This window comes from Scomber japonicus, chromosome 9 (assembly GCF_027409825.1).
Source record: "Scomber japonicus isolate fScoJap1 chromosome 9, fScoJap1.pri, whole genome shotgun sequence".
Classification (NCBI taxonomy): domain Eukaryota; kingdom Metazoa; phylum Chordata; class Actinopteri; order Scombriformes; family Scombridae; genus Scomber; species Scomber japonicus.
The window spans coordinates 3,101,375-3,129,333 of record NC_070586.1 but is presented as its reverse complement, the minus strand read 5'-3'; the positions used below and the strand labels follow the sequence as shown (position 1 = coordinate 3,129,333).

Below are 27,959 nucleotides of genomic sequence, written 5' to 3'. Positions count from 1 at the left end.
TTGCCCTCTTTTCTTTTTCAAACTGACTTTTGAATATTGATGTCATTTGATTTTGGACGGTTTGTGCCCTTATGTCTTCGTGGTTGTGTGTGTGTGTGTGTGTGTGTGTGTGTTTGCTGGCATGTGATGATTGGCCGGTCGGTGTCAGGCAGCAGCTTTGGTCTCCCATTCCTGTGAAAACAGCAGCGACAGAAGAGTTAAGTGGATAACAGATATACTGAATATTTAGTAGCTGCAGAGAAATGATTTATTATATGCAGCTGATTTGTTTTTTCTATCAGACAAAAATCAAGAATCAAGGATGTCTGAAATATCTCCTGCCGCTTCACGTCTCTGTAGTTGTTGGGGTATTTCAGTCTGAAGTTGACTCTAATAGATTATCTTTCTATTGATCATAAAAGAGACCTGAAGTCGTCTAAAGTTGATGTGATTTGTAGTTAAAGATCTAAAACATGTGAGAACTGGTCCTTTAAGCTTCTACAGAGCCGAGCTGGAACTCAGGTAACAGCGTCTGTGTGAATCTGACCTTCCTCCTCTCGAAAACCTTTCCGTGCTCGATGAACAGCGCTGAAGGAGCTCGTCTCAGAGAGGTTTTAGCCGAGGCCGTCCGTCGCAGCAGAGGACTTAGGAAACCCGCCTGGACCAGAACAGACCAGCACAAACCAGAAGAGACCAGAAGAGACCAGTAGAAGTTACAGTCAACCCCAGAGTGGAGCTCATATATATGGTGTATTGAACTTCCTAACTCTATAACAGCTGTATGAGGTCAGTAATGTAAAATGACTGATGGACTAATGGAGACACTAATGAATCCTCAGCTGGTTATTTCTACTCGTAAGATGATGTTTTATGATGTGATGTATTGTGTTTGTGTTATTTCTGTCTTTGTCCCACCTGAGCGCGCTCAGTGCAGACGGCCAGCGACTGTCTGAACGAGGTGCGTTTGTTTTGCTTCCCGGCAGACGCCAGGTTTATCTCTGACCCCGCCCTCAGCTGCACCCCTTTCTTCCCAGTCAGCTCCAGCTTTTGAATGCTTCGCTCCATCTCACCCACCTTCCTGTCTGAAAACACGCAGCAGCACATTAACTTTTCTATAACTGTAGAATATAATGCATTAAATAATTGGACATGCTTAAGGAGAGAGTCAGCAGAACAAATCACTGCAAATCAGGGAGATAAAATAATTTACTACCCTAGAGTCAAAGAGTTTTGTAAGCTAAAATAAACTTATTTTCCAATCCTTTGTGAGCGTAGGTGTGACTTTGTTTTATTTCTATCTGCAAATCAGTAATATGTGTGTTTTTGAATTAGCATTCATGCAGGTTACAGTGAGATTATGCTAAATTAACTGACGCTATTTCCTCAGTGTGATGTTATCATTATAAAGTTTAGTCATTTGAGGTTTTAGGGATGTCATTAAAACTGAATAACCTGGACCTTTATGTGATGTGGACATTTAGTTTTATTGTTTTTTTGTTTTCATTGAAAAACTTTAATGAAGAGTTGAGCTGTGTAGTCTAGTATGAAGGATGCCACTGCATGAAAAGTGGGGTTTTCGTCAGTAAGCAGTACTGTAGATTGTCATGGAAGTTCAGGTTTTGTCCCCCCATAACCCCCCCCCCCCCCCCTCCTCATTATAGGGGAGGCTTAAACATGTAAATTAAGATGCTGTGAGCTATACAAATGCAAATCAAGGTAACCACTGACCCAGGCCAGAGGTGTTAACTTCATTTTAAGAAAATCTCTGGTATAAATAGATCAGGCTCAGTGTAGCCTAATTATAGACTCTTACATTTTTAGCTTGAATTGAATTTATTTAATGAAAGTATGCTAGATTAATTACTGTATATATCATTAGCAATGGCCAATGTTGTGTAAAAAAGACACACAACTATTTCAACAGTTAGTTTTAATCAGGCTTTGCCACAAAGGGCAATCATGCAAACAACATCACTCACTAGCTTACAGCTACTGGAGAGCAATGTTCACTTTCGGCCACTAGGAGGAGCTCTAAGCCTAAGCCTCAATCCTGAATCTTTACTGCTGACCTCGGCTACTCGGCTGACTGGACGAAGACACACTAAAGTCCAGCGTGGTTTAAAAGCTTCCAGAAAGTAAAGGATAATGTTGTCAGGAGTGAAATATGTGGAGCAGAGTTGAGCTACGGTGGCTTCACATGGACAAGCTGCGAGAAAGCTGCTGTCTTCGTAACATCCGTCTCAGCAGTGGTTACTGAGGGAGACGGACCTGACGCTAATCACCAAACTACACACCGGTTAAACGGCCTCATGCACATCCACATGAGATCTGTTGTGTTATTTCTGTAACATCAAGTCAGATATGTTGACTATATTCATTATTACCTCATTTGCACTTTAATATGTGCAATAACAATATCTGGAATATTACCACTCAATACCAATATTATTGTTCTGCTGTAAATAATGTAAATAATGTCACGATTATTAGTCTTATTTTTTAAATTGTTTTTCGTAATTATTTATTCTTTATTATTAATGCTCTTCTATTTTACTGTCCACTTGCTGCTGTAATATTGCAAATCTCTTCATTGTGGGACTAATAAAGGAATATCTGATCTGATCTTTTATTTATTCATCAATTTAAGCAGCACAGTTTTAGTGATGCATCAGTCTGCAGTCAGTGAGGCTGAGCTTCATGTTAAAAACATCAGCTGGCTCCTGGAGCTTGAGGTGAAGGGTTGGGGTTAGTTCATGTGATGAGACTCACTGTGTGTGGTGAAGACGGTGTTGCTGTAGGTCACTGAGTCTCTGGACGATATGGAGCTGCAGCGAACTGAATCCTGAGAGCTGTGGAGCTGAAAGTGCAGACGAACAACCACCGATCAAATCATTCATCACAGATACACAAAGAGTCAAACAGTCCTCACATTTACTGTGAAACGCTGGCGTGTGAAATGACTGTGTGATGAAAAAAGAGAAACTATCAAAATAATCCCAAAATTATAAGAATATTTTATAATCTTTTGGGAACTCAGTCATTTTTGTCCTGTCAGATATGTAATTACCTTTTGACACAAAGTCCTATAAATAGGATTCAAACCAGTTTTTGAAAAAGCCAGTAGGCAGAATATCAAGCCAGTAAGAGATGGATGTCAGATATTGTATTGTATGTTGTAGTCAACATGTTAAGGAGACTAAAAGATGATGAAGACATATACAGTATATATATATACACAGTATATATATAAAGAGGTAAAACCTGAGGCACAACAACATTTACTAGAACTTCCTGCAGCTCCTGAGAGGACACGATACTGAAGGAGACATCATTTTGATTATAAACATATTGATGAGTCTCTTCTCTTCTCTGATCAGGGGTTTGGCTGCTGTACACTCAGAAGATGTTTAGTGACAACATCAAATTGAAACTGGAAAACTCTTTTCTAAAGTTCGACATGTTCCTTCGTCCTCTAGTGGAAATCCTTTGAGTTTGTGTCAATGCATGGAGCTCCACTGAGGAATAATGTGAATAATGTGTATGTTAGTAAAGGGTCGTACCACGTGCTCCAGTATGGAGGTGTTGTTAGTAAAGGGTCGTACCATGTGCTCCAGTGTGGAGGTGTTGTTAGTAAAGGGTCGTACCATGTGCTCCAGTGTGGAGGTGTTGTTAGTAAAAGGTCGTACCATGTGCTCCAGTATGGAGGTGTTGTTAGTAAAGGGTCGTACCATGTGCTCCAGTGTGGAGGTGTTGTTAGTAAAGGGTCGTACCATGTGCTCCAGTATGGAGGTGTTGTTAGTAAAGGGTCGTACCATGTGCTCCAGTATGGAGGTGTTGGAGTAGATGGGCGGGTCTCGGCCTGTTCCTCCCAGGTGGAAGGGGTCGTCCATGTAGGTGTTGGAGGTGGGAAACCTCCTCGTCTGCAGACCGCTGACGAGGAAATAAAACCTGTTTATTGATCGTCCTCATCACCATGACAACAGGTGAGCAGATGGAGGATGAATGTATTTACCTGAGAGCTCCACCTGGGTGCTCTGCTTTGCTGTTGTCATGGTGACCCTGATGGGCAGCTCCGTCCCGCAGCAGCTGCAGCCATCGGTCCTTTTCACCTGAACTACTGACCTGTGACATGTTCACACCCAAACTTACAATCAATACTCACAGTACTCCAGTTTACATGTGTAACCAGTGGTGGAAAGTAACTAAGTACATTTACTTGGAGGTACTAGTACTTTACTGTAGTACAGTTTGAGGTACTAGTACTTTACTGTAGTACAGTTAGAGGTACTTGTACTTTACTGTAGTATTTCCATGTGATGCTACTTTCTACTCCACTACATTTATTTAACAGCTTTAGTTACGTTTCAGATGCAGATTTGTAAACTAGCTCCGCCTCCAGCAGTGACTCACCTCCAGAACAGCCACCTGGTCTCCGTGCATGCTCAGTGTGATCCTGTAGGAGCGGTCTGTGTCGGGACCCGGTCGGACCTCACACCCTCGGAGCTGGACGGTGTACTGAGGTGACCGTTCCCTCCTCACCTCCCCTCCCTCCTCCTCATCCTCCTCCTCGTCCTCATCCTCCTCTGCGAACATGTTGAGGAGTCCCGCCTCCACCTGACACAGTAAACTCTGCCACTGACAGTTCATCAGCACGTTCAGGAAGCCTGTCAATCAGCCAGAGGTCAGAGGTCACTATGAAGCATGTGATTCAGGTCTGAAAGGGGGTTAGGAACTAGTTTTCGGTACCTTTGTTCTTTTTGAGGCTGGAGTGAGTTAGAGGTCTCTCCTCGTCAGACTCAACCAGGACTGTACTGGACTGAAGAGATCAGACAACAAACATATGAACATAGAACATAAGCACATGAAATAAAGAGCTGTGATAAATGGACCTAAAGTAATTGAGAATCAGTTTTTGTATTGAACAGATGTGACTGTTACAGATGTGTGTTTCTGTCACTGTGGCTGAATTCACATTTTATGCTGAAGTGGCACAAATCCTAAATGTTCTTGCCTCCATGTCAGGGTGGGAGATTAAGGGGGGCTCAGGGAGGTAGCGAGCGTTTTTTAAAACTTTAAGACTTGGAAATGAAAGTAGGTTAGAAATGTTTACAGTCGCTGAGCTTCGTCTGAACACAATCAATCAATCTTTATTTCTTTCCACATAGAGCAGGTTCTAAACCGAACTCTTCAGGTTTTAACTTTAAAGAGACCCAACATTCACACATGAGACACAGTGGAGAGAAAAAACTGAACTAAGACTAAAAAAAGCTGCCAAAGGTTCATAGCACACGTTACCAGAGAGCAGCATAGAAAGAGGTAGCTGTGATGGTGCGTCATGTTAGTAAGGTCTGTGTGTGTGTGTGTGTGTGTGTGTGTGTATGTATGTGTGTGTATATGTATACATACAAGAGACATAAATTAACAAACTACTACCACAAAAAGTAGATTTAAAATTAGTTTGAACTGTTATAGTTGATATGTAAGTTGGTCATCAAGAGGGAGGGACAAGAGAAATGTGTGTGTGTGTGTGTGTGTGTGTGTGTGTGTGTGTGTGTGTGTGTGTGTGTGTGTGTGTGTGTGTGTCTCACCCTGCAGGACAGCAGCTGGCTTGATCTAATGTGACATGACGACCTCCGACTCTCCACCTCACCTCCAACACTCACCTCCTCTATCACCTGCACACACACACACACACACACACACACACACACACACACACACACACACACACACACACAGTGCTCAGCAACATGAATCATTTAATAGTAATAACAGTACTGGAGGTTGTCTGAGCGCTGACCTTCCTCCACTCGTCGGCCTGCTGGAAGCTGTTGTATCCGAGCACCAGCGTCTCTGAGCCCAGCAGGACCAGTTTCAGCTGGTGTTGGATCTTCCTGTTGGTCTTCGTCTTGTAGACAAGCTGACAGCCACGCAGACTCAACTCCAGCTGGGGCAGCAGGTCCCGAGCACATTTATAACACTGAGATACACACAGAGAGGTACACACACACACACACACACACACACACACACACACACACACACACACACACACACACACACACCAACGAGATGTAAAGTCACTCTAAATACATCTGTAAAGTATAAATGTATTGTTAATGTTGTGTCCATTCACTTCAAGAAGGAAGGGAGGGAGGAAGGAAGGAAGGTAAGGAGGGAGGACGGAAGGAAGAAGGAAGGAAGGAAAGGAGGGAGGAAAGAAGGAAGGGAGGAAGGAAGGAACAAACGAAGGGAGGACGGAAAGGAGGGAAGAAGGAAGGAAAGAAAGAAGGGAGGAAGGGAAGGAGGGAGGGAGGAAGGAACATAGGGAGGGTGGAAGGGAAAGAAGGAAGGGAGGAAGGAGGGAGGAAAGAAGGCAGGGAGGAAGAAGGAAGGGAAGGAAGGAAGGAAAGGAGGGAGGATGGAAGGAAGGAAGGAAAAGAGGGAGGGAGAAAGGAAGGAAAGGAGGGAGGAAGGGTTTTTTTCTTCTTTCTCATCTTTCTTATAAACTTAACTAACTAAAAATAAATGAGTTAACTTCCTCTTCCTCTTCCTCTTCCTCTTCCTCACTTCCTGTCCGACCGACACTCACCAGCAGCACGTCGTTCCTGATGATGAACAGCTGTTTGGTCCACTGTCCGAGCCACTTCCTCTTCCACAGGTATCCACAGAGGCGGGACTCTGGCGTGGGCCTCAGGCAGGGCTGAGAGGCGCTCCACTGGAGGTAGTGAGCTCGGTCCTTCACCAGATCTTCATCATCCTCTTCCTCTCCGTACGACTCGTAGTGGCTGCTGTCCGAGTCCGTCTTATCTGCAGGAGGAAACACATACTTACATTTATCTAAGGAGGGAGGAAGGAAGGAAGGAAAGTAGGAAGGAAAGGAGGGAGGGAAGAAGGAAGGGAAGGAAGGAAGAAAGAAGGAAAAGAGGGAGGAACAAAGGAAGGGAGGAAAGAAGGAGGGAGGGAGGAAGGAAGGAAAGTAGGAAGGAAAGGAGGGAGGGAAGAAGGAAGGGAAGGAAGGAAGAAAGAAGGAAAAGAGGGAGGAACAAAGGAAGGGAGGAAAGAAGGAGGGAGGGAGGAAAAAGGGAGGAAGGAAAGGATGGATGGAAGGAAGGAGGGAAGAAGGAAAGAAAGAAGGGAGGAATGAAAGGAGAGAGGAAGGAAGAAGGAAGGAAAGGAGGGAGGAAGTAGTGGCTGCTGTCTGAATCCGTCTTATCTGCAGGAGGAAACACACACTTACATTTACCTGTGTGTGTGTGTGTGTGTGTGTGTGTGTGTGTGTGTGTGTGTGTGTGTGTGTGTGTGTGTGTGTGTGTGTAGAGCAACGTCTAAACTGAACTCTTCAGGTTTTAATTTGAACCCTCCTGTTGTCCTCGAGTCAAGGAAGGATGAGAAGGAGGAAGTAAGGAAGGAAAGGAGGAAGGAAGGAAGGAAGGATGGAAGGGAGGAAAGGAGGGAGGAAGGAAAGGAAGGGAGGAAAGGAGGGAAGAAGGAAAGAAGGAACGAAGGGAGGAAGGGAGAAAGGAAGGAAGGAAAGAAGCAAGGAAAGAAAGAGAGAGGGAGGGAGGAAGGAAAGAAAGAAGGGAGGAAGGAAAGGAAGAAAAGACCCCGTCTGTTTTGACCCAGTCTGAACAGACTGGGTCAGTTTGACATGAAGGTTAAAGAGACCCAACATTCCTCCATGAGCAAGAAAAAAACTCCCTTTTAACAGGAAGGACTGACTCAGAGTGGGAGTGTGTGTGTGTGTGTGTGTGTGTGTGTGTGTGTGTGTGTGTGTGTGTGTGTGTGTGTGTGTGTGTGTGTGTGTGTGTGTGTCTGTGTAGATACCTGCATTAGTTGTGGTCGTGCTCGGCAGGTAAGGTTCTGCTTCCTCGTAGGTATCTTCATCATCCTCACTGCCGAGGCCTCCGGGTGGGAGGGGGGGCACCTCGGGGCCCTGCTGGATCTGACATCACACAAAACATCATGATTAACCCTCCTGTTGTCTTTGAGTCAAGGTAGGGAGGGAGGAAGGAAAGGAGGGAGGAAGGAAGGAAGGAAGGGGAGGAGGGAGGGAGGAAGGAAGGAGAGGAGGGAAGAAAGGAAGTAAAGGAGGGAGGAAGGAAGAAGGAAGGAAGGAAAGGAAGGATGGAAAGAAGGAAAGAAAGGGAGGGAGGAAAGAAAGAAAAGAAGGGAGGAGGGAGGAAGGAAGGAAGGAAAGGAAAGGAAAGGAAAGGAAGGAAAGAAAGGAAGGAGGGAGAGAGGAAGGAAGTAAGGAAAGAAGGAAGGAGGGAAGGAAAGGAAAGGAAAGGAAGGAAAGAAAGGAAGGGAGGAAAGAAAGGAAGGAAAGGAGGAAGGAAGGAAAGGAGGGAGGAAAGAAGGACACAGGAAAGAAGGAAAGGAGGAAGGAAGGAAGGAAGGGAGGAAAGAAGGAACAGTCAAAACAGACAACAGGAAGGTTAATAGAAGTTTGTTTGTGAGGTGCGTGGAACAGAGCGAGCCGAGCTGCAACATTCATACAAAATATTTTTCTCCAGGGAGAATATGGAGCATTTAAATTGAATCTGAGGAGGATTTTAAAGGATGACTTCACAGTTTTTCACTCAGCTTTCCAGACAGACATTTAAAAGCAGCTTTTTAATGCAAACACTGTAAATGTGTCAGATATCACTTGATATGACTGACTCACACTGCTATAGTTACTATGGTTACTATGGTTACTATAATAACTCACACTGCTGAAGCTCAATAGAAGCTGATCAACTTTAAATGATTGTGTGGACACACTTTGTCCTCCATCACTTTACATTGAAAGCACATTAGAAGATCTTTTAATGGTTCCTCGTCTCACAGGTAATCTGAGCCTGGAGACGTCCGGATGACAGATTCCAGTCCCGGACCTTCAATGTGCCTCTCTCCTCTCCTCTCCTTCCTCTCTCCTCTCCTCTCCTTCCTCTCTCTCCTCTCAACCCCAACCGGTCGAGGCAGATGTTCTCCCACTCTGAGTCTGGTTCTGAGGGTTCTTCCTGTTAAAAGGGAGTTTTTTCTCTCCACTGTTGCTCATGTGGGAATGTTGGGTCTCTTTAAAGTTAAAACCTGAAGAGTTCGGTTTAGAACCTGCTCTATGTGGAAAGAGCCTTGAGATGACTCTGTTGTGATTTGGTGCTATACAAATAAAGATTGATTGATTGATTGATTGATTGATAGCTCAATCACTGCTGAAGCTCAATAGAAGCTGATCAGCAGAGACTTTAAATGACTGTGTGGAAACACTGTGGACACACTTTGTCCTCCATCACTTTACACTGAAAGCACATTTGAAGGAGATCTTTTAATGGTCAGTATGAACAGGAGGAATGATTACAGAGAGGAAACATCTCTCACTGCTGCTTTAACATACATTTGAAAAACTGTGAACTTGTCCTTTAATAGAGAGGCTGGTGCAATTTGCCACCAACCAACCAAACAACTACTTTAAATGTCTGTATGTAAATCCATGTTTCCTTTCTTTACTCATCTTTTTCCTCCCTGTTCTTTCTTCCTTCTTCCGTCTTTTCTTTCTCTTCTTCCTGGTCCTTTTCCTTTCTTTCTATCATTCTTTCTTTCTCTCTGAAGCTTCATATTAGCTTGTTGGACTGTAGGTTTAATCCTCCATCACTTCCACAGTAAACCTGATGAAGGATCTGAGCTCAGTATGAACGGCTCGCTCTCACTCAGCTCGACACTAAACGACACATTACTGAACCCAACTGGAACTAAATGTTTCCAGCAAATGTAAAACAGGTTTGTTAATTAGTAGCATATGAACAAATGTGTGTGTGTGTGTGTGTGTGTGTGTGTGTGTGTGTGTGTGTGTGTGTGTGTGTGTGTGTGTGTATCCATGTTCTGTCCATCTATCACGTAGACCAGATGCTAATCGGCCGCCATCAGTGACCACTTCCTCCCACTGCAGAGCTCTCAGCCAATAGGACGGTAGACGCAGAGGAGATGGCCTCATATGTAAACACTGTACATCCTGTCACTCCCTCACACACACACACACACACACACACACACACACACACTGCCGTCTCCTCCCAAACCTCAGGAGGACCTGGTCTGTCATTATGGACCCACATGGTAGACCAGCCTCCTCCTGTTCGCTCCCTGTTGTTGGATCCAAACCATCCAAACAAGTCTTTCCTTTTTCTTTCCTTTGACCTCAAGAAGAAGAAGAAGAAGAAGAAGAAGAAGAAGAAGAAGAAGAAGAAGAAGAAGAAGAAGAAGAAGAAGAAGAAGAAGAAGAAGAAAAAGAAGAAGAAGAAGAAGAAGAAGAAGAAGAAGAAGAAGAAGAAGTATGACGAGGTGAGGAGTGAAGTGAAGGAGACAACAGAGCTGATTTCTTGTAATAAAGTTTCCATGGAAGCACTAAAGTAAAAATCTAATACAAGTACAAGGAAGGAAGGAAGGAAGGAAGGAAGGAAGGAAGGAAGGAAGGAAGGGAGGGCAAAGGAAGGAAGGCAGGCAGGAAGAAGGAAGGAAAGGAGGGAGGCACCATCAACTCCCCCCCGACCCTTCTCAACCTGGCACCATCATATCTCTCTGAACGTATTCACATCTACACATCTTCTCCAACTCTCCGATCCTCCTCTGCCAACCAGCTCTTCACCCCATCTGCCAACTTAACCACCATGGGGTCAAGAGCTTTCAGCCGACCTGCCCCCACCCCCCCCCCCCAACCCTAACCCCAACCCCAACCCCCCCCTCGCCTATGGAACTCTCTCCCACCTGACATTCGCACTTCAGACTCTGTCTCCACCTTTAAATCCAGCCTGAAAACACACCTATTCAGAGTGGCATACTCTGTCTCTCACTAACTATGCAATCTTCATTCTTGTTTATTTATTATATTAATGCACTTTGTAGTCACATTCATATTTATTCTTCATCTTTAAACTAAATGTCTGATTTATATTGTTTGATGTGCTGTTGTTGAGTTATATGTGCCTTGTAAAGTCACCTAGAGTGGTTTGAAAGGCTTTTATTATCATTATTATTATTATTATTTGAATCATATAAGAGGGGAATAGGTTCCTAGGATGATCATATCATTATCATGTTCTCTTTTTGTGGACACACTATTTAGTGTTGGGAGATGTGCTGCGCTGTTTATGGGCTGGGATTTACATATGTATGTATATTTATATGCATATTGTATTTTTGTTTAATATGGTTGATTGTGTTGCAGTCTGATGTCTTTTGCATGATGTTTGACATAGAAGAAATTGAATAAAGATATTTCAGAATAAAAGCATGTGCACATTAACAGCATTGGCACCTTTGTTGTGTACATGGACCTTTCCTGGATTAGAGGAGCCAGGAATCGAATCGCTGATCTTCTGATTAATGGACGACCCCTCCCGCCCCCGCCTCCTGAGCCACAGCTGCCCCCTTTGTTACCTCTGCTACCGATGCCAATAACAGTGATGTAAGGGTTCATTAATGAGTCTTTCTACTGGCTCTGTTTTGTGGTTCTTCTTCATATTCTGGGGTTAGTCTTGGTTTCATGTCTATCACTCCTCACCGTGGCCTCATCATGCAAATCAAGTTCAATGGTCTTCCCTCAAAATGAAAAGAATGAGTATTTATCTGCTATGTTTTTGTGCTTTTTGTATCAGCATGTTTTTAACGGGTCCTCAGAGTGTTTCATACTCCCTCAGACGTGTTTAGACGGTAGATTAACGGTGATGATGTCACTTTCCAACGAGCCTACGAGCCCGAAATGCAGAGAGAAACACTATTAATATCTTCCAGCAGCAACTGTCTTAAAATAGCAGCCGAGTGACTCACTGATGTGTCTTTGATAGTTTTTGGACAACAACAAAGACATAAGATATATACACACACAACACTGTTAGTATGAGCTCATAGTCAGCCCAGTGTCCAGTGTGTAGACTCACCCCGTTCCTCAGCCACACAGATGAGTCGTGCTTGGAGATCAGCTCCGAGGTTCGAACACCTGAAAGCAAGCATCAGATTCATGACTGTGTGTTTAAAGCAGAGAAGAAGAAGAAGAAGCATATGAAACCTGCAGACTGCTACCTGAGCCGGGTATGTCTGTCAGCTCGTTTCCTGGAGACGATGACAGGCAGCTCATGAGCATGTACTCCGCATCTTCCACCGCTAACAAACAAACACAGGTGAGAAACAAACATCCGTCAGTGCTCCGAATAAACATCTTTATCTCCAGATGAGTTCAGATATTTATATTTTTATATTATATATTTATAAATGTCTACCATTGTACAACCATACTCCTTTATTCCTGTGTTTTCTTATTTCTGTGTATGTGTGGGCAGGCATACTGTTGTGTGTGTGTGTAGCCACAGAAGTGTATGATTATATGTGTGTGTGTGTGTTCATGAATATGCGTATACATGCCTTTTCTAACTTCTTCATGATAAAACATTTTGCAGTAATGAAACTAACTAGTCCACTGATCTTTCTCTTTCACTCTCCTCCTATTTATTCTTCTACTTTTACTTTATATTATGTGAAAAGATCAAATAATAATAATAAAAAAATATAAAAAAAATATAATAATAATCTTCTGTTACTTTAACCCAGTACCAGATGTATGTACTTCTTCTAGCTCTGGTGTTAGCGGTGTTAGCAGCACTAGACAGTAACAGATGTGTGTTAGCTGCAGTATTATCACGGATATATAATATTATATATTACCAGGAGTGTCTTGTGTCTGCAGCTTGGACAGCAGCTCTGAGATGGATTTCTTCTGAGCCTGAGCGATGTAGCTCAGGTTCTCTGAGTCCAGAACAGACAGGAAGGACTGCAGGTCCCAGATCAGCTTGGCGAGCACTGGAGACACAAGGACACATTAATAACAGCTGACCTGTAATACTGCATACTACATCACTATAATACTGCAGTACTTTTACTGTAATACTGCATACTACATCACTATAATACTGCAGTACTTTTACTGACTTTTACTTATAATAGAGTATTTTTACATTGCTGTATTGGTACTAGTATGTGAGTAAAGGATCTGAGTTCTTGTTCCACCTCTGATCTTTTACTCCTCACAGTTTTCTCCTCGTATGTCATGAAGTGAACAAACAGAAATCACAAACGAGCAGAAAAGACTTTATCTCAATCTCAGAGTCTGGAGTCATCGTTGAACTATTTGTTTGAATGTGAAGCCGAGCGATGAGTCACTCTGTCACTATCATCATCTCTGTTTACACACACAGACTGTCGGACTCTTCCTTTACGTCTTTAATGTTTAACTGTTGGATTAAACTGCTCTCAATGGTTCTACCAAGAAAACAACTTATGCATATTACTGGCATGCTAGCTTACATGTAGCATAAATCATCTTAGCATGCAGACATATTAACATTATTTATAGCTTGTTAGCATCATGAGTATTGTGAGAAGGTTAGCATGTTACAGTAACTACTGGATGTTTATTTATCACAGCGTGTCTGAGTGCTAACATACCACATACATTTATAATCCAAATAGTGCCAGACTTCATGAGAAACATATTAGTTGATATGGTGTAATGTATGTTTAATATCTTGTATTTCATGTCATGAATTACTTTAATATTGCTGTTATTTCTGTTAATATATGCAGGCTATATATCTGGTCCTAATGCACATAGTTAGCAAGTTAGCATACACATTACACTGACTATTAATTATTAACTATTAACTTACTGACTTGGTAGCAAACAATTAGTATCCAGCATCTCAGTATATTAACATTTTGTATGTGTTTATGTATTTATCACAGCAGTTTGTCAACATGCTAACAAGCTAACATGCTAACAACAGTTCACATGTTAAAATACATCATGTAACATTTATGTTTACATGCTACATTGCTAACAGAGAGAGAGAGTGTGTGTGTGTGTGTGTGAGTGTGTGTGTGTGAAATCTAATCTTCGTTCTGTTTTTATCTATTTTCCCTTTAGTTTCACAGGGAAGAGATGGACAGACTTTAGTTTGTGACAAGACATGAAAACTGTTGTGAAGTCGTTCTGTGTTCGTGTTATGAATGAAGCCGTTGTCCGTCTTCCTTCTGAATGAATACTGACTCTGTTTTGGCTTTAAGGGACTTTATCATGTGGTTGGATTACACTTAGGTTTAAATCTGGCTGTGTGATTGGGACCTTAAATTAAGCTCTGGTGTTTTGTTTGAGAAATGTTTTATGAATCAGCAGCAGCAACTTCAGTTTTACCAAAGTTCTTCTAATGTCCACTAGATGGCGCTGTGCTGAAACTGACTGGATTGACATTAATGGGAAAACCACACTTCTGAGTCAATACAGGAAATTATATTCAGCAACAGATGACTACTGCGTCTATAAAATACCAAGACTTAAATGTTGCAATGCAGTCTAGTTATAAGAGACCAGTTGAGTTGAGACCAGTTATTGGTGCTGTTAATAAGTGAGTAAAAATACCTAAACACTGAACTATTCAGGAAAAGTTTCTCATCACTAATGTTGAGATGTTCTGACCTTCACACACTGATAAGCTGCTGGATGCTGCTAATGTTTAACACCGGATAACGACTGTGTGTGTGTCTGCTGTTACATCACCTTAAAAAAAAAAGCTGATGCCAAGTACAAAAACTGAGGAAACAGGAAGTCAGTTGATATGTTGGCTAATAAGAAACGAGAGATGTCAGAATACAAAGATATGTTTAATAGTTTGTCTACTAAAGAGTGTTGGCATCAGGCATGGGCCGGTATGAGATTCTGGCGGTATGATAACCATAAGAAAAAATATCACGGTTTCACGGTATGGCAGTATTGTGATTCCAGCTCTAAAATGTTCCTAAAAGGAAGAAAAATAAAGACAGACATGTTAATTTAACCTGAATCTGTAATGACAGTGTGAGGGGTCGTGATACTCTACACTGCAGCTGCACCACCTGAGGGATTTCTGACCAGCACTTCCTGTCTTTGACCAGACAGAAAAGTGAGGGTCACTTCCTTTTCCTAAACAGAGATTAAGCTCATCCTCCTGTTGTCCTCGAGTCAAGGAGGGAAGGAAGGAAGGAAGAAAAGAAGGAAGGACGGAAGGAAGGAAGGAGGGGAGGGAGGGAAGGAGGAAGAAAAGGAAGGGAGGAAGGACGGAAGAAAAGGAAGGACGAAAGAAAAGAAGGAAGGATGGGAGGGAGGAAGAAGGAAGGAAAGGAAAGAAGGAAGGGAGGAAGGAAAGGAAGGACCAGCACTTTCTGTCTTTGACCAGACAAAAAACAGCTCATACCTCAGGAACGGTATGACAGAACATTTGGTGGTTTCAGTTATCGTGGCTTTTTCAAATCGCGGTATACCTTGAACACGGTTATCATCCCATGCCTAGTTGGCATGTTTATTTTTGTAATGTCTGTATAATCACTTATAGAACCCCTTGAACCACCTAAAGCAGCGATGTCCAAACCATCCCACAAAGGCCCATGTGGCTGCAGGAGAAACCAGACCTGACCCCTATAATCAGCTGACCTCAGGCTTCAGATAGTTGTTGCAGGCACACGGCCCTTCATGGAATAGTTTGGACATGCCCGACCTAAAGGAACCCTAGACCATCCTAGAAGACACCTCACCAGAGACACCTAAACCCAAAACTGTAAGACCTCCTAAATGATCCCTAGAACCTCCTACTGAATCACTAGAACCCGGCAACAAGGACCGCTCACCAGAACAACCATAACATGTTCAAGACCTCCTCAATGACTACTAGAAACACTCTAAGATGCATTTGACCTAAACTGTCTCTAGAACCTTCTACGGGACCATCTCTCTCTAGAACCGCTCACCAGACCTTTTATCAAATCCACCAGAAAACTCTAAGACCACCTCAATGACCCCCAGAACATCTTAAAGGGCCCCAAAGAATCTTCTAAAGGAGAAATAGAACCATCATCCTTCAGGACCACTTAACAAATGACCCCCTCAATGACCCCTAGAACCACCTAAAAGAAGCCTAGAACGTCCTCAGCCATTTAGTTTGAAAACATTAATGACTTCTGTGATTGAGACCGCCAATAACTTAAACCTGAAGTCGATACTGCCACCTATTGCTGATTATATGAATAAATAACCATCATTACGCAGATGGGAGCCAATAAAAAAATAAAAAAATAATGGAGACGCTAAATTTGTCACTCATCACTCTTTCTAAATAAATAAATACATTAATGTGTTGTTTGATTGATTCATTAGTAGGTCTAACACTTTACAATATGACTCCAGTGATGTTGGACAGTTTTTCCATCGGTGCACAATTAATGTTGAAATGTTCAAATTGATGTGAATAAATAAACTCTCGCTGACTAACTTGAACATTAGCAGTTTTCATCTCAAGCACACTGGCAGCTGTGAACTCCTTTCTAGTGAATGACTCCCATAATTTATCTTTTATCGTTTTTCCTTGGCGTTCAGTCCCAGCTAGGTGAGAATCCTTGGCTTCCTACTTTTTATTTATTTTTTAAACTTTTTTATTTGTTTTTATTCTAATTATTTTAGTTTTTAAATTGAGCTCTTACTACTCCTTTATTGTTTTTATTTATTATTATATTGAGTGTGATTATATTGTATTTTAATAACTGTGCAGCACTTTGGTTCAACTGAGCTTGTTTTTAAATGTGCTTTATAAATAAAACTTGACTAAATTCTATATTGTAATATTTGGTGGTGGTATATTGTATATTTTCACAATATGTTTACACAATTGGATTATATCACAATAAACCATGGCTAGTTGTGAAATACTGCTTAAAAACCCCCTCACTTATATAATGATAGGGTAATAATAATGATGACAGCAAACATGAATCATAGAGAAGGAACGACTGATAGAAGTTCTGTTTACTTAAATACAATCAAAATGTCTGTTTTCTGTTAATGGCGCTTGTTGTTTGGAGCTGAACTGAAGTGAATCAGTGTGAAAGGTTACGCTGAACTGCTCTCAAAACAGTCTGAATTATCATTGGAGGGAGGGCGAAATGTAAAAAATGCAGAAAAAAAGCCTGAAAACAGACAGTGATTGTTGTGGAGCTCCATTCAGAGAGACAGAGTGAGTCCATTCACACTCGGAGCTCAGTGGGAGGTGAAGGTTAAATGTTTCTGATTAACTCCTCTCTGCTGATTTTAAGGATCCTGCAGCTCTACTTATCAGACCGCTGCTGTTTTAAACAGAGCGGCACATAGCTCCGACACCCACAGCTACACGACTACATCACAACAACAGTAAGACTCCATCTGCTGAGACGAAACTCAGATATAAGGAGACCAGGCCAATCCTTAAAAACAACAGTACCAATACAGCAATGTAAAACTACCCCATTATACTCCAAGTATCATGAGCTGTCTAACTAAAGCTGCCAAATAAATATAGTGGATTAGAAAGTACAGTATTTCCCTCTGACACGGAGTAGAGTGGAAATATCAAGTAGCATTAAATGGAAATACTACAGTAGGCTAAAGTACGAGTACCTCAAAACTACTAGTACTTACAGTACTTGAGTAAATGTATTGAATTACTTTCCACCATTGCCTCACACACAAAGACAGTTAGAGCTGCAACAATTAATCTATTAGTTGATCAAATTAACTTTAATCGCCAAGTCGTGAAGTCTTTTTTTTGTTTCAAGCAAAAACGCCAAATATTTGAAAGCTCCAGCTGTTCAAATGTGATAAATTTCAGCTTTTCTTGGTTTTCCTCTATATTAATTTGAATATTCTACTTTCCAACATGGTCTCTCTCTCTCTCTCTCTCTCTCACACACACACACACACACACACACACACACAGACACACACACACACACACACACACACAGACCAGACTTGCTGCCGAACTGACGGAGAATTAAAGAAAAGGAGTTTGTGTTGCTGAACGCTGCTTATCTGGACATCAACATTACTTCCTGTCTCTGGCTTTGATGCCACAGAACACACACACAAACACAAACACACACACACACACACACAAACACACACAAACACACACACCACACAGTAAATGACGTCCATTTGACTTGCAGACAGAACCACCAACACAATAATCACCAATTACAACATCAACAGCAACAGAAACTTAAACTATTAAATCTGAACTCTTTTACCTTCCACTGACTAAACATCGCCGCCTGCTCTGGATTTACAGATTTTAACAGTTTTTCTCCAGTAAAAACTATTCTAGCTTCAGCAGGTCAATGTAGACAACATCAGCTCTACCTCAACAGCATTAAAATGATGCATGTGTAGGTGTGAATGAATACATGTGGATTCATATTCTAATAATACATAAATGATAAATATTACAAAATCTCCTCAATACCTTTAAAAACAATGAAGATATGCTCATTGTTGAAGTTCATGCTGATAAAAGCGAGTGGAGAGAGAGAGAGGAAGAGAAAAGACCGTCCTGCTCCCGCAACGTCTAGAAAAAGTTGAAAGTGTTTTAGTGATTAAAGCTTCTTTACCATAAAAGCCAAACCCTCCAATTAGCTAGGATTCGTCCATACCTCCCCAACTCTGAGTGTATGTGTGCGTACATGTATATCTATCTTTGTGAGGACTAATTTTAGATCTTGGAAGAGAGAAAATGTTGAGGACATCAGGACTGGTTGAGGGTTCAGACTTTAGGTTCAGTGTAGGTTTAAGGGATTAGGAGTCAGGACTGTAGTTGTGATAGTTGTGGTAGTTGTGGTTGGTGTAAAGGTCCTCACAACTATAGGAAGCCGAACCTGTGTGTGTGTTGCTGGGTGTGGAGCAGCTTTCTCTTTCATCCTCTGGTTGGTAAATATAGGAGAGCAGAACATTTACATTACTGAGCAGCTCTTCCTCAAACTGACTCAACTTCAGGTGTTTAACCAACCAGCAGAGGACGAAGAAGTTCTCACATCCTTTATTTAAGTACAAGTTCAATTATGAGTGATGTAGTATGCAGTATTATAGTAAAAGTACTGCAGTATTATAGTGATGTAGTCTGCAGTATTACAGTAAAAGTACTGCAGTATTATAGTGATGTAGTATGCAGTATTACAGTAAAAGTACTGCAGTATTATAGTGATGTAGTATGCAGTATTACAGTAAAAGTACTGCAGTATTATAGTGATGTAGTATGCAGTATTACAGTAAAAGTACTACAGTATTATGAGTGATGTAGTATGCAGTATTACAGTAAAAGTACTGCAGTATTATAGTGATGTAGTATGCAGTATTACAGTAAAAGTACTACAGTATTATAGTGATGTAGTATGCAGTATTACAGTAAAAGTACTGCAGTATTATAGTGATGTAGTATGCAGTATTACAGTAAAAGTACTACAGTATTATAGTGATGTAGTATGCAGTATTACAGTAAAAGTACTGCAGTATTATAGTGATGTAGTATGTAGTACTTTACTTTATACACAGTTTTTGGACTTTTCCTCTAATCTTTGATGTTTCCTGAACGATTGGAGTACTTGTGCTTAGTTATCCGTGCTAACCTTTATCTAATCTCTAGTTTAGTTAATATCTTGTGTAGTTATTGACGATAAAGTGACTAAACAGAAGTTAACTGCATATTAAAGGACATTTCTGTTTTATTAACCTGTGTGTTCATCTGACTGCTTCCAGCTGTTAACTTGAACCAAAGTTATAATAAAGCAGAATTCTCCTTTAAGTAAACACAGAGTGATAAAGCTGCCTGGCTGTGGGTAGACAGAGTGGTGTAATGTCACAAAAATGTTAAAATTGTCAGAGTGGAGATTTTATACACTGAATGTAAACAGTCTATTAGCCTGAGTCTCTGGAGGGCGGCAGGAGGAGGAAGTGAAGATCATGATGATGAGGAGGAGGAGGAGGAGGAGGAGGAGATGGAGGAAGGATGACGGAGAAGGACAGACGAGTGTTTCCGGTTGTTGTGCTGCTCTAGTTAACATACCATCAGAGTGATAAAGACTCCACACACATCTACACACATCCACACACACACAGCAACTAACAAACCTCCACACTGTCATAAAAGGTCTTCATCCTGCTCTCCATGACCTTTTCAGACTCTACATTTACTCTCACTAACCCACCAACCTCCTCCACCAGGCAAGCGTTTGTTATTGACTCCACTCTGAACTAATTGGCACCTAGTCTTTTTTCTTTTTAACGATCGTAAACTCAACATCTTTGTGACTGTTGGACGAATGAAAGCAGTCACCTGAATGGCACGAGCAGATACGTGGTCTGGTCATGTGACTGGCGGCTCTATCAGCAGGATGACATCATCACTGTTAAACAATAAAGATGTTTTTATGATGTGACAGCGCTGTGGTTAAGGCTGCAGTCGTACGTCCCTCGGCTCTGAAGATACCTGTTTCCATACATCCATTTTCTGCCTCTTATCTGGAACCAGGTCTCGGTGGCATCAGGCTGAGCAGTGAAACCCAAACCTCCTTCTCTCCAGCATCGCTCATCCTCTCCTCCTGGGGTATCCCAAGCTGTTCCCAGATCAGCAGAGATATGTAATCCCTCCAGTTGGATCCTGACCAGGTGCCCAAATCACCTTAACTGGTTCCTTTTGATGCAGAGGACCAGATGTCTGAACTACTGACCATATCTGTAAGGCTGAGCTCAGAAACCCAAACTCCAGGCGCGCAGGTGGTTGAGTGGTTAAAGTGCATGCCATATATGCAGCCGACTGTGGTTCGAATCCCGATCGGAGGTCCTTTGCTGCATGTCACCCCCATCCCCTCACTACCATGTTTCCTGTTGGTCTACTGTTAAATAAAGGCGCCTATGTCAACAAAATCTAAAAAGAAACCCAAACTCCTTTCGACTGCTTGTGTCTATAACCTCATTCTTTCAGTCTCTACCCAAAGCTGCTGACCACAGGTGAGGGTTGGGAGGGTTGGGACCACAGGTGAGGGTTGGGACTTAGATCAACTGGTAAATTGAGAGCTACTTATTCTCAGGACATTTATTTTGGTGGGCTTTCGGTTAACACTGGCGCCGTCCATTTTCCACTAGATGATCATTTTTCACACACACTCGTTCATTCCACCTATCCTCTCTCCTCCTCTCTCTCTCTCTCTATCCATCCATCTATCCTCTCTCCTCCTCCCTCTCTCTCTCTATCCATCCATCTATATCCATTGACATTCATGTTCTATTAATGCATCAATAAGCTAAACTTCTTCCCCGGAGTTGTCTGTGCTTTCTGGTCTCACAGGTAATCTGGGCCTGGAGACGTCCGGATGACAGATTCCAGTCCCGGACCTTCAATGTGCTTCTCTCTCCTCTCCTTCCTCTCTCCTCTCTCTCTCTCTCCTCTCCTCTCCTTCCTTCCTCTCTCCTCTCTCTCTCTCTCCTCTCTCTCTCTCTCCTCTTCTTCTCTCCTCTCCTTCCTTCCTCTCTCCTCTCTCTCTCTCTCCTCTCTCTCTCTCTCCTCTTCTTCTCTCCTCTCCTTCCTCTCTCTCTCTCTCCTCTCCTTCCTCTCTCCTCCTCTCCTTCCTCTCTCCTTTCCTTCCTCTCTCACCTTCAATGTGCTTCTCTCTCCTCCTCCTCTCTCTCTCTCCTCTCCTTCCTCTCTCCTCTCCTTCCTCTCTCTCCTTCTCTTCCCCTCTCTCCTCTATCCTTCCTCTCCCTCCTCTCTACTCCAACCGGTCGAGGCAGATGTTCTCCCACCCTGAGTCTGGTTCTGAGGGTTCTTCCTGTTAAAAGGGAGTTTTTTCTCTTCACTGTTGCTCATGTGGGAATGTTGGGTCTCTTTAAAGTTAAAACCTGAAGAGTTCGGTTTAGAACCTGCTCTATGTGGAAAGAGCCTTGAGATGACTTTGTTGTGATTTGGCGCTATAGAAAGAAAGATTGATTGATATCCAAAGTACATTGTGACCAATCATCACTTGCCCAGCCATCGAATTGACCAATACGACAGCTTTTGCTTTATTCTGATTGGATAAACCTTCAAACACCACAGACGTACTGGGACTATAATGACCACCATCAAGAGACCGGGTCCAGTCTTGTGTTGTTTTCCTGTGGAGCTCGTTGTCGGGGCTCGTTGTCGGGGGCCCCTTTCTGCTCAACGGTCCCCAGACACTTCCACAGATTGCCTGTATGGTACATCCGGCCATGGCTGTGGTTACGGTCTGGGTGGGTTTACGTAAAGATGCTGGTTTGGGTCACTCCAGGAAAGTCTTCAATATGTTCACTCATGCTTCCAGAAGATTCATAAAATGATCCTCCCTTCCTTCTGTCCTTCTTTTCTTCCCTCCTTCCTTCTTTCCTTCCTTCCCTCCTTCCTTCCTTCCTCCCTCCCTCTCTTCCCTCCCTCCTTCCTTCCTTCCTCCCTTCCTTCTGTCCTTCTTTCCTTGCTTCCTGCCTCCCTTCCCTCCCTCCTTCCTTCCTTCCTTCCTTCCTTCCTCCCTTCCTTCCTTCCTTCCTTCTGTCCTTCTTTCCTTCCCTCCTTCCTTCTTTCCTTCCTCCTTCCTTCTTTCTTTCCGTCTGTCCTTCTTTTTATTGTGTCTTTTTCTTGGAGGAAAGTCGTCAATATGTTCACTCGTGCTTCCAGAAGATTCATAAAATGATCTACACTAAACAATCAGTTGGATTATTAAAGAAAATAAAAGTTGGTTGCAGCCTTACAAGATTTGCAGTTAGATAAAACAAATGAGTTTAATACAGATATTAAAGTCTTCAAACCAGATGTTGATAGTTTCCCACTTTGCCTGGTTGATAACGCTTCATTAGAATAACAGATAACAGAAGAATGTATGACATCAACAAGTTTGGTTTCAGATTTGATTGATTTAAATATTCTGCTGTTTCTCTGAGAAGGTTTTAGATGGTTTTAGGAGGTTTATGATTTTATGGTATCAGTTGTAACATTATAATGGCATAGTGTTAATATTGAGTTAATGACATGATACAGTATTAAGTATAAATATTTCAGAGCTGAGTGTGGATTTCTTCCACACTCAGCTCTGAAATTAAAAAAACACATTCATACAATGTTTTTACATGTGAACACGTTTCATATGTAATAAAACTGCTCGTGTCTGTATGTGACTCCATCGCATTCATCACTAATCTACCGGTCTGTCTCTCTCTCTCTCTCTCTACCTCTCTGTCTCTCGCTGTCTCTCTCTCTCTCTCTCTCTCTCTCTACCTCTCTGTCTCTCGCTGTCTCTCTCTCTCTCAACTAAACTGAAACTGCTAAATCACTTGATGGACTCACTAAAACTAAACTGAAATAAAAAAGAAACTGAAAAACTAAAGAAAATTTAAAAACTATAAAAACTATGGTCTGTATTTGAGTTTATCACAAGTAACATGTTTTCCCAGATCTGAAATATCTTGAAATCATATCTGATGTGAAATAAACACATGTGCTCTAAACCCACATGTGTGTTTCTGTGAGTAATAAACTTGTTCTTATTGTTTTATCTCCTGGTCTTAACTCATGTATTCCTATTATCTTTCTATCTTTCTCTTCTGTGATCTCAGAGTTTAACTTATCACAGCAGACTTCTTAACTCATAATAAAGTGAACACAGTACCTTTCTGTTTGTCCATCTCTGTTCTCTCAGTTCCTGCCGATCTTCAGTCTCATAACTGCAGACGAGTCCAAAACATCAAAACACAAGAAAAGGTTTGTTTCCTCCTGCTTTCTCCTCGGTGAGCTGCTGAGCTGCTGAGCTGCTGGTTTCTGCTCCTCAGTGAGCTGCTGTGAAGAAGTTTGAGCTCCAAACAGTCGAGTCCGGCCTCCGAGTGACATGAACACACGAGGGAGGAGAGAGAGGCCGGACCAGCGGGCTCATTATGTTCACAGAGCTGAAGCAGAAACATCAGGAATAAGGAAAGAAGGACAGAAGGAAGGGAGGAAGGAAAGAAGGAAGGAGGAAAGGAAGGAAGGGAGGGAAGAAGGACAGAAGGAAGCAGAAACATCAGACTCGCTGCTTCACATGTGTGCTAACTTAATGTCTGATGTAGTTCACACCTTCATCATATTCTATCATGTTCTTAAGAAGCTTAAGAAGGAAGGGAGGAAGGAAAGAAGGAAGGAAGGAGGGAAGGGAGGAAGGAAGGAAGGGAGGAAGGAAGGAGGGAGGGAAAGAATGAAGGAGGGAAGGAAGGAAATAAGGACAGAAGGAAGGGAGGAAGGAAAGAAGGAAGGAAAGAAGGAAGGAAGGAAGGAAAGAAGGAAAGAAAAGAGAGAAGGAGGGAGGGAGGGAGGAAGAAAGGGGGATGGAGGAAGGAAGGAAGGACAGACGGAAGGAATGAAGGAAGGAAGGATGAAGGAAGGAAGGAAGGACAGACGGAAGGAATGAAAGAAGGAAGGAGGGAGGGAAAGAAGGACAGAAGGAAGGAAGGAGGGAGGGAAAGAAGGAAGGAGGGAAGGAAGGAAGGAAGGAGGGAGGGAAGGGAGAGAGGAAGGAAGGAAGGAAGGAAGGAAAGAAGGAAGGAAGGAAGGAATGAATGAATGAATGAATGAACGAATGAAGGAAGGACAGAAGGAAGGAAGGAAGGAGTGAGAGAGGAAGAAAGGGGGATTGAGGAAGGAAACAAGGACGGAAGGAAAGAAAAGAGAGAAGGAGGGAGGAAGGAAGGAAGGACAGAAGGAAAGGAGGACAGAAGGAAGGAAGGAAGGAGCTGGTATCTGGTGAACTCGACATCTTTGTGTGTTTCTGAACGTTGGCTTCAGACTTTTCTGATTCCTGGAAACCTGGAGAGTAACTTTCAGGTATGTCACGCTTCATTTTGAACCTTTTTAAAGACGCGGTGGTGAAATCTACCACGAGTGATAAGAACCAGCAGAGAGAAGTGTTTAGTGGTTAGTTGGTAATTACTGCTCATTATATTTGGGTTCATGTGGAGTTAACTTCATCTGGGGGAAAGAAATCATAAAAATCTGACTCTTAACTTTTCTTCAACTGGATGGAGGAAGGAGAAAGGGGGATGGAGGAAGGAAGGAATGAGATGAAGGAAGGATGGAGGGAGGGAGGGAGGAAAGATGGAAGGAAGGAAGGAGAAAGGGAGAAAGCGGGATGGAGGAAGGAAAGAAGGAAGGAAGGAAGGAATGAGATGAAGGAAGGATGGAGGGAGGGAGGAAAGATGGAAGGAAGGAAGGAAGAAAGGGAGAAAGGGGGATGGAGGAAGGAAAGAAGGGAGGAAGGAAGGAATGAAATGAAGGAAGGAAGGAAGGGGCATGGACAGAAGGAAGGGAGGAAAGAAAGAGAGAAGGATGAAAAAAATCATAAAAATGTGACTCTTTACTATTCTCTCACTGCATCGTGCTCATTGTGTAGTTTTGTGTGTTAAAAGTAATATTTATATTTTAGGTTTGTTCAATAACTTCCCAGTAGATGCTAGAAATGTTAAGGAGGGAGGAAAGGAAGAGAGAAGGAGGGAGGGAGGAAGGAAATAAGGGAGGAAGGAAGGAATGAAATTAATGAATGAAGGAAGGAAGGAAGGAAGGAAGGAAGGAGGAAAAAAGGGGCATGGAGGAAGGACAGATGGAAGGGAGGAAGGAATGAAATTAAGGAAGGGAGGAGGGATGAAAAGAAGGAAGGAAGGAAGGAAGGAAAGAGGGATGAAAAGAAGGAAGGAAGGAAGGAAAGAGGGAGGGAGGGAGAGAGGAAGAAAGGGAGATGGAGGAAGGACAGAAGGAAGGACGGAAGGAAGGAAGGAAGGAAGGAAGGAAGGAAGGAAGGAAGAAAGGGGTTTGAAAGTCTTTTAAACAAATGTGCTTCAGGGAATCCGGTTATTATTCTGAAGAGATAGAATAAGTTAATAGTTTATTCAGATGTTTAGAAGAGAATCACTGCAACATAACAATGTCATATTTCACATATTAAGGTAATAACAACATATAACCCTAACCCTAAACTATAAATAAAACAATATAAAACAATAAACCTACATTAATGCCTTACTGGTGCATCTTATTCCTCTGAGCTGTAGATCTCAGTTATCCAAAGTCCTTCCTGCCATCAGACCGTTTAATGTGCTGAAGTAATATCTGTGGCTTTATGTTCTTTAGGTGTTTTTATATATTTGAGATATTTTAGATACTGCAGTCCACTTTTATTGGCACGTTTTGCACACTGACTATTTTATGAGCCACACTACTGAACCATAAAAGAGTTTAGTCATTTTAGGTTGTTGAGAAATCCTCCAGAGTATATTATTTAAACACTTCCTCACCTCGGACGCTAGGTGGCGGTGTCCTCCTCGGAGTCTCGCGGTGTTTCCTCTTTTTCTCTCCAGAGAAGAAGAATCGCGGAAGAGGAGAAAGCTTTCTGTGACGGCTCAGCAGCAAAGCTAACAAGCTAACAAGCTAGCAGAGATAATATCCGACCTCCCGTTTACCGAGCAGACAGACATCCAGACTGAAGGTAACCCCGCCGTCTTCCTCTCACACTGTCTGTCTCTGCGTCGCTGTTTCATCAGGGTTTATTTATTATGGCCTCCAGCTGCTAGCCTGCTAGCCTGTTAGCCTGTTAGCAGCTAAGCTAAAGGCTATCAGGAGGAAGTCAGCTGATTCCTGTTGTTAAATGATTTAAAGTCTGTTTCTCTCTTCACAGAATCAAGATGACAGCAGCACCTTACAACTACTCCTACATCTTTAAATATATCATCATAGGTGAGTCAAGTACTGCAGTATTATAGTCATGTAGTATTACAGTATTATAGTAAAAGTACTGCAGTATTATAGTGATGTAGTATTACAGTATTACAGTAAAAGTACTGCAGTATTATAGTGATGTAGTAATACAGTATTACAGTAAAAGTACTGCAGTATTATAGTGATGTAGTATGCAGTATTACAGTAAAAGTACTGCAGTATTATAGTGATGTAGTATGCAGTATTACAGTAAAAGTACTGCAGTATTACAGTAAAAGTACTGCAGTATTATAGTGATGTAGTATGCAGTATTACAGTAAAAGTACTGCAGTATTACAGTAAAAGTACTGCAGTATTATAGTGATGTAGTATGCAGTATTACAGTAAAAGTACTGCAGTATTATAGTGATGTAGTATGCAGTACTTTCCTTTATACTTTATATACAGTTAGCTAGTTTAGTCCAGTGGTTCCCAACCTAGGGGTGGGGCCCCTCCAAAGCTGTTAAATAAATGTAGTGGAGTAGAAAGTAGCATCACATGGAAATACTACAGTAAAGTACAAGTACCTCAAACTAGAGCTGCTGGCTGAGTCTCTGTGTTTTCTCTCTGCAGGTGATATGGGAGTAGGGAAGTCTTGTCTGCTGCACCAGTTCACAGAGAAGAAATGTGAGTCTCTTCTACTCCTCCTCTTCCTCCTCCTCTTCCTCTCTTTCACTTTCTCTGTGCTGCCTCCTCATCCTCCTCTTCTCTTCATCCTCTCAGTCACTCCATAAACCAACAGTCACATTCAGTTTACTGTAATTTACGACACAGAAGCCTCAAACCTTCACATTTCAGCCGCTGCAACCAGCAAATGTTTGGTTAGAAAGTGACTAAAAACTACTCTGACTACACACTGTTCATTTAGGGCGCACTAGGCAATCGTACCGTGCCCAAGCACGTTTGCCCCCTAAAGTCCGGATTATTAGGCTAGTGTGAGTGCAAGTGTACCCTGCTGGAGGGAGAAGAAGACAATTTTCCAGGGAATCCATCGACGAAGGCAACACTAGCTGAGCCCTGGGTTAGGGGTTAGGGGTTCGGGGTTCGGGGTTCGGGGTTGGGGGGGGGGGGCAGGGTTAGGGTTCGGGTCATTTCAAGCAACACTAAATGCAACGTGGAGACATTATTCATATATGGGTTCCCAATCTGACCATTTATTGTGTATTATTTTATCATTATTAAGGCAAAAGAACTGAATGTATGTCCATGGACATTATAATGAATAGGCTATAGGCTTAATATTAGTTTACATCCAGCGTGCTGCGTGGACTTCATTACATCTGCTGCTTATCACATGCTAAGTTTCTACAGTCTGTGACTGTGACCCTCATAAAA

General features: G+C 42.3%; 2 protein-coding genes and 1 long non-coding RNA gene across 3 annotated transcripts in view; 1 reads left to right on the top strand and 2 right to left on the bottom strand.

Annotated features, from left to right (window-relative positions):
* Positions 1-72: 72 nt before the first annotated feature.
* LOC128364283 (actin filament-associated protein 1-like 2) lies at positions 73-10,076 on the bottom strand. Its single transcript, XM_053324816.1, has 13 exons — positions 10,041-10,076; positions 7,807-7,924; positions 6,572-6,789; positions 5,780-5,959; positions 5,568-5,654; positions 4,726-4,795; positions 4,390-4,643; positions 3,992-4,101; positions 3,792-3,909; positions 2,749-2,836; positions 895-1,061; positions 527-637; positions 73-171 (listed from the first exon to the last, which is right to left on the bottom strand). The coding sequence occupies exons 1-13, from the start codon at positions 10,074-10,076 to the stop codon at positions 145-147; spliced, it is 1,584 nt and encodes a 527-aa protein (XP_053180791.1). The 3' UTR covers positions 73-144.
* A 1,973-nt stretch (positions 10,077-12,049) lies between these two features.
* Positions 12,050-23,616, bottom strand: LOC128364631 (uncharacterized). Its single transcript, XR_008321777.1, has 3 exons — positions 23,518-23,616; positions 12,679-12,813; positions 12,050-12,120 (listed from the first exon to the last, which is right to left on the bottom strand). It is a non-coding gene; the product is annotated as an uncharacterized LOC128364631 (long non-coding RNA).
* Positions 23,617-26,333: 2,717 nt separating this feature from the next.
* Positions 26,334-27,959, top strand: part of LOC128364618 (ras-related protein Rab-14-like) — an 8,919-nt gene continuing 7,293 nt past the window's right edge. The window contains exons 1-3 of the mRNA XM_053325183.1: positions 26,334-26,355; positions 26,545-26,603; positions 27,198-27,251. Coding sequence (XP_053181158.1) covers positions 26,552-26,603; positions 27,198-27,251 — 106 coding nt within the window. The 5' untranslated portion in view covers positions 26,334-26,355; positions 26,545-26,551. The remainder of the gene's footprint in view (positions 26,356-26,544; positions 26,604-27,197; positions 27,252-27,959) is intronic.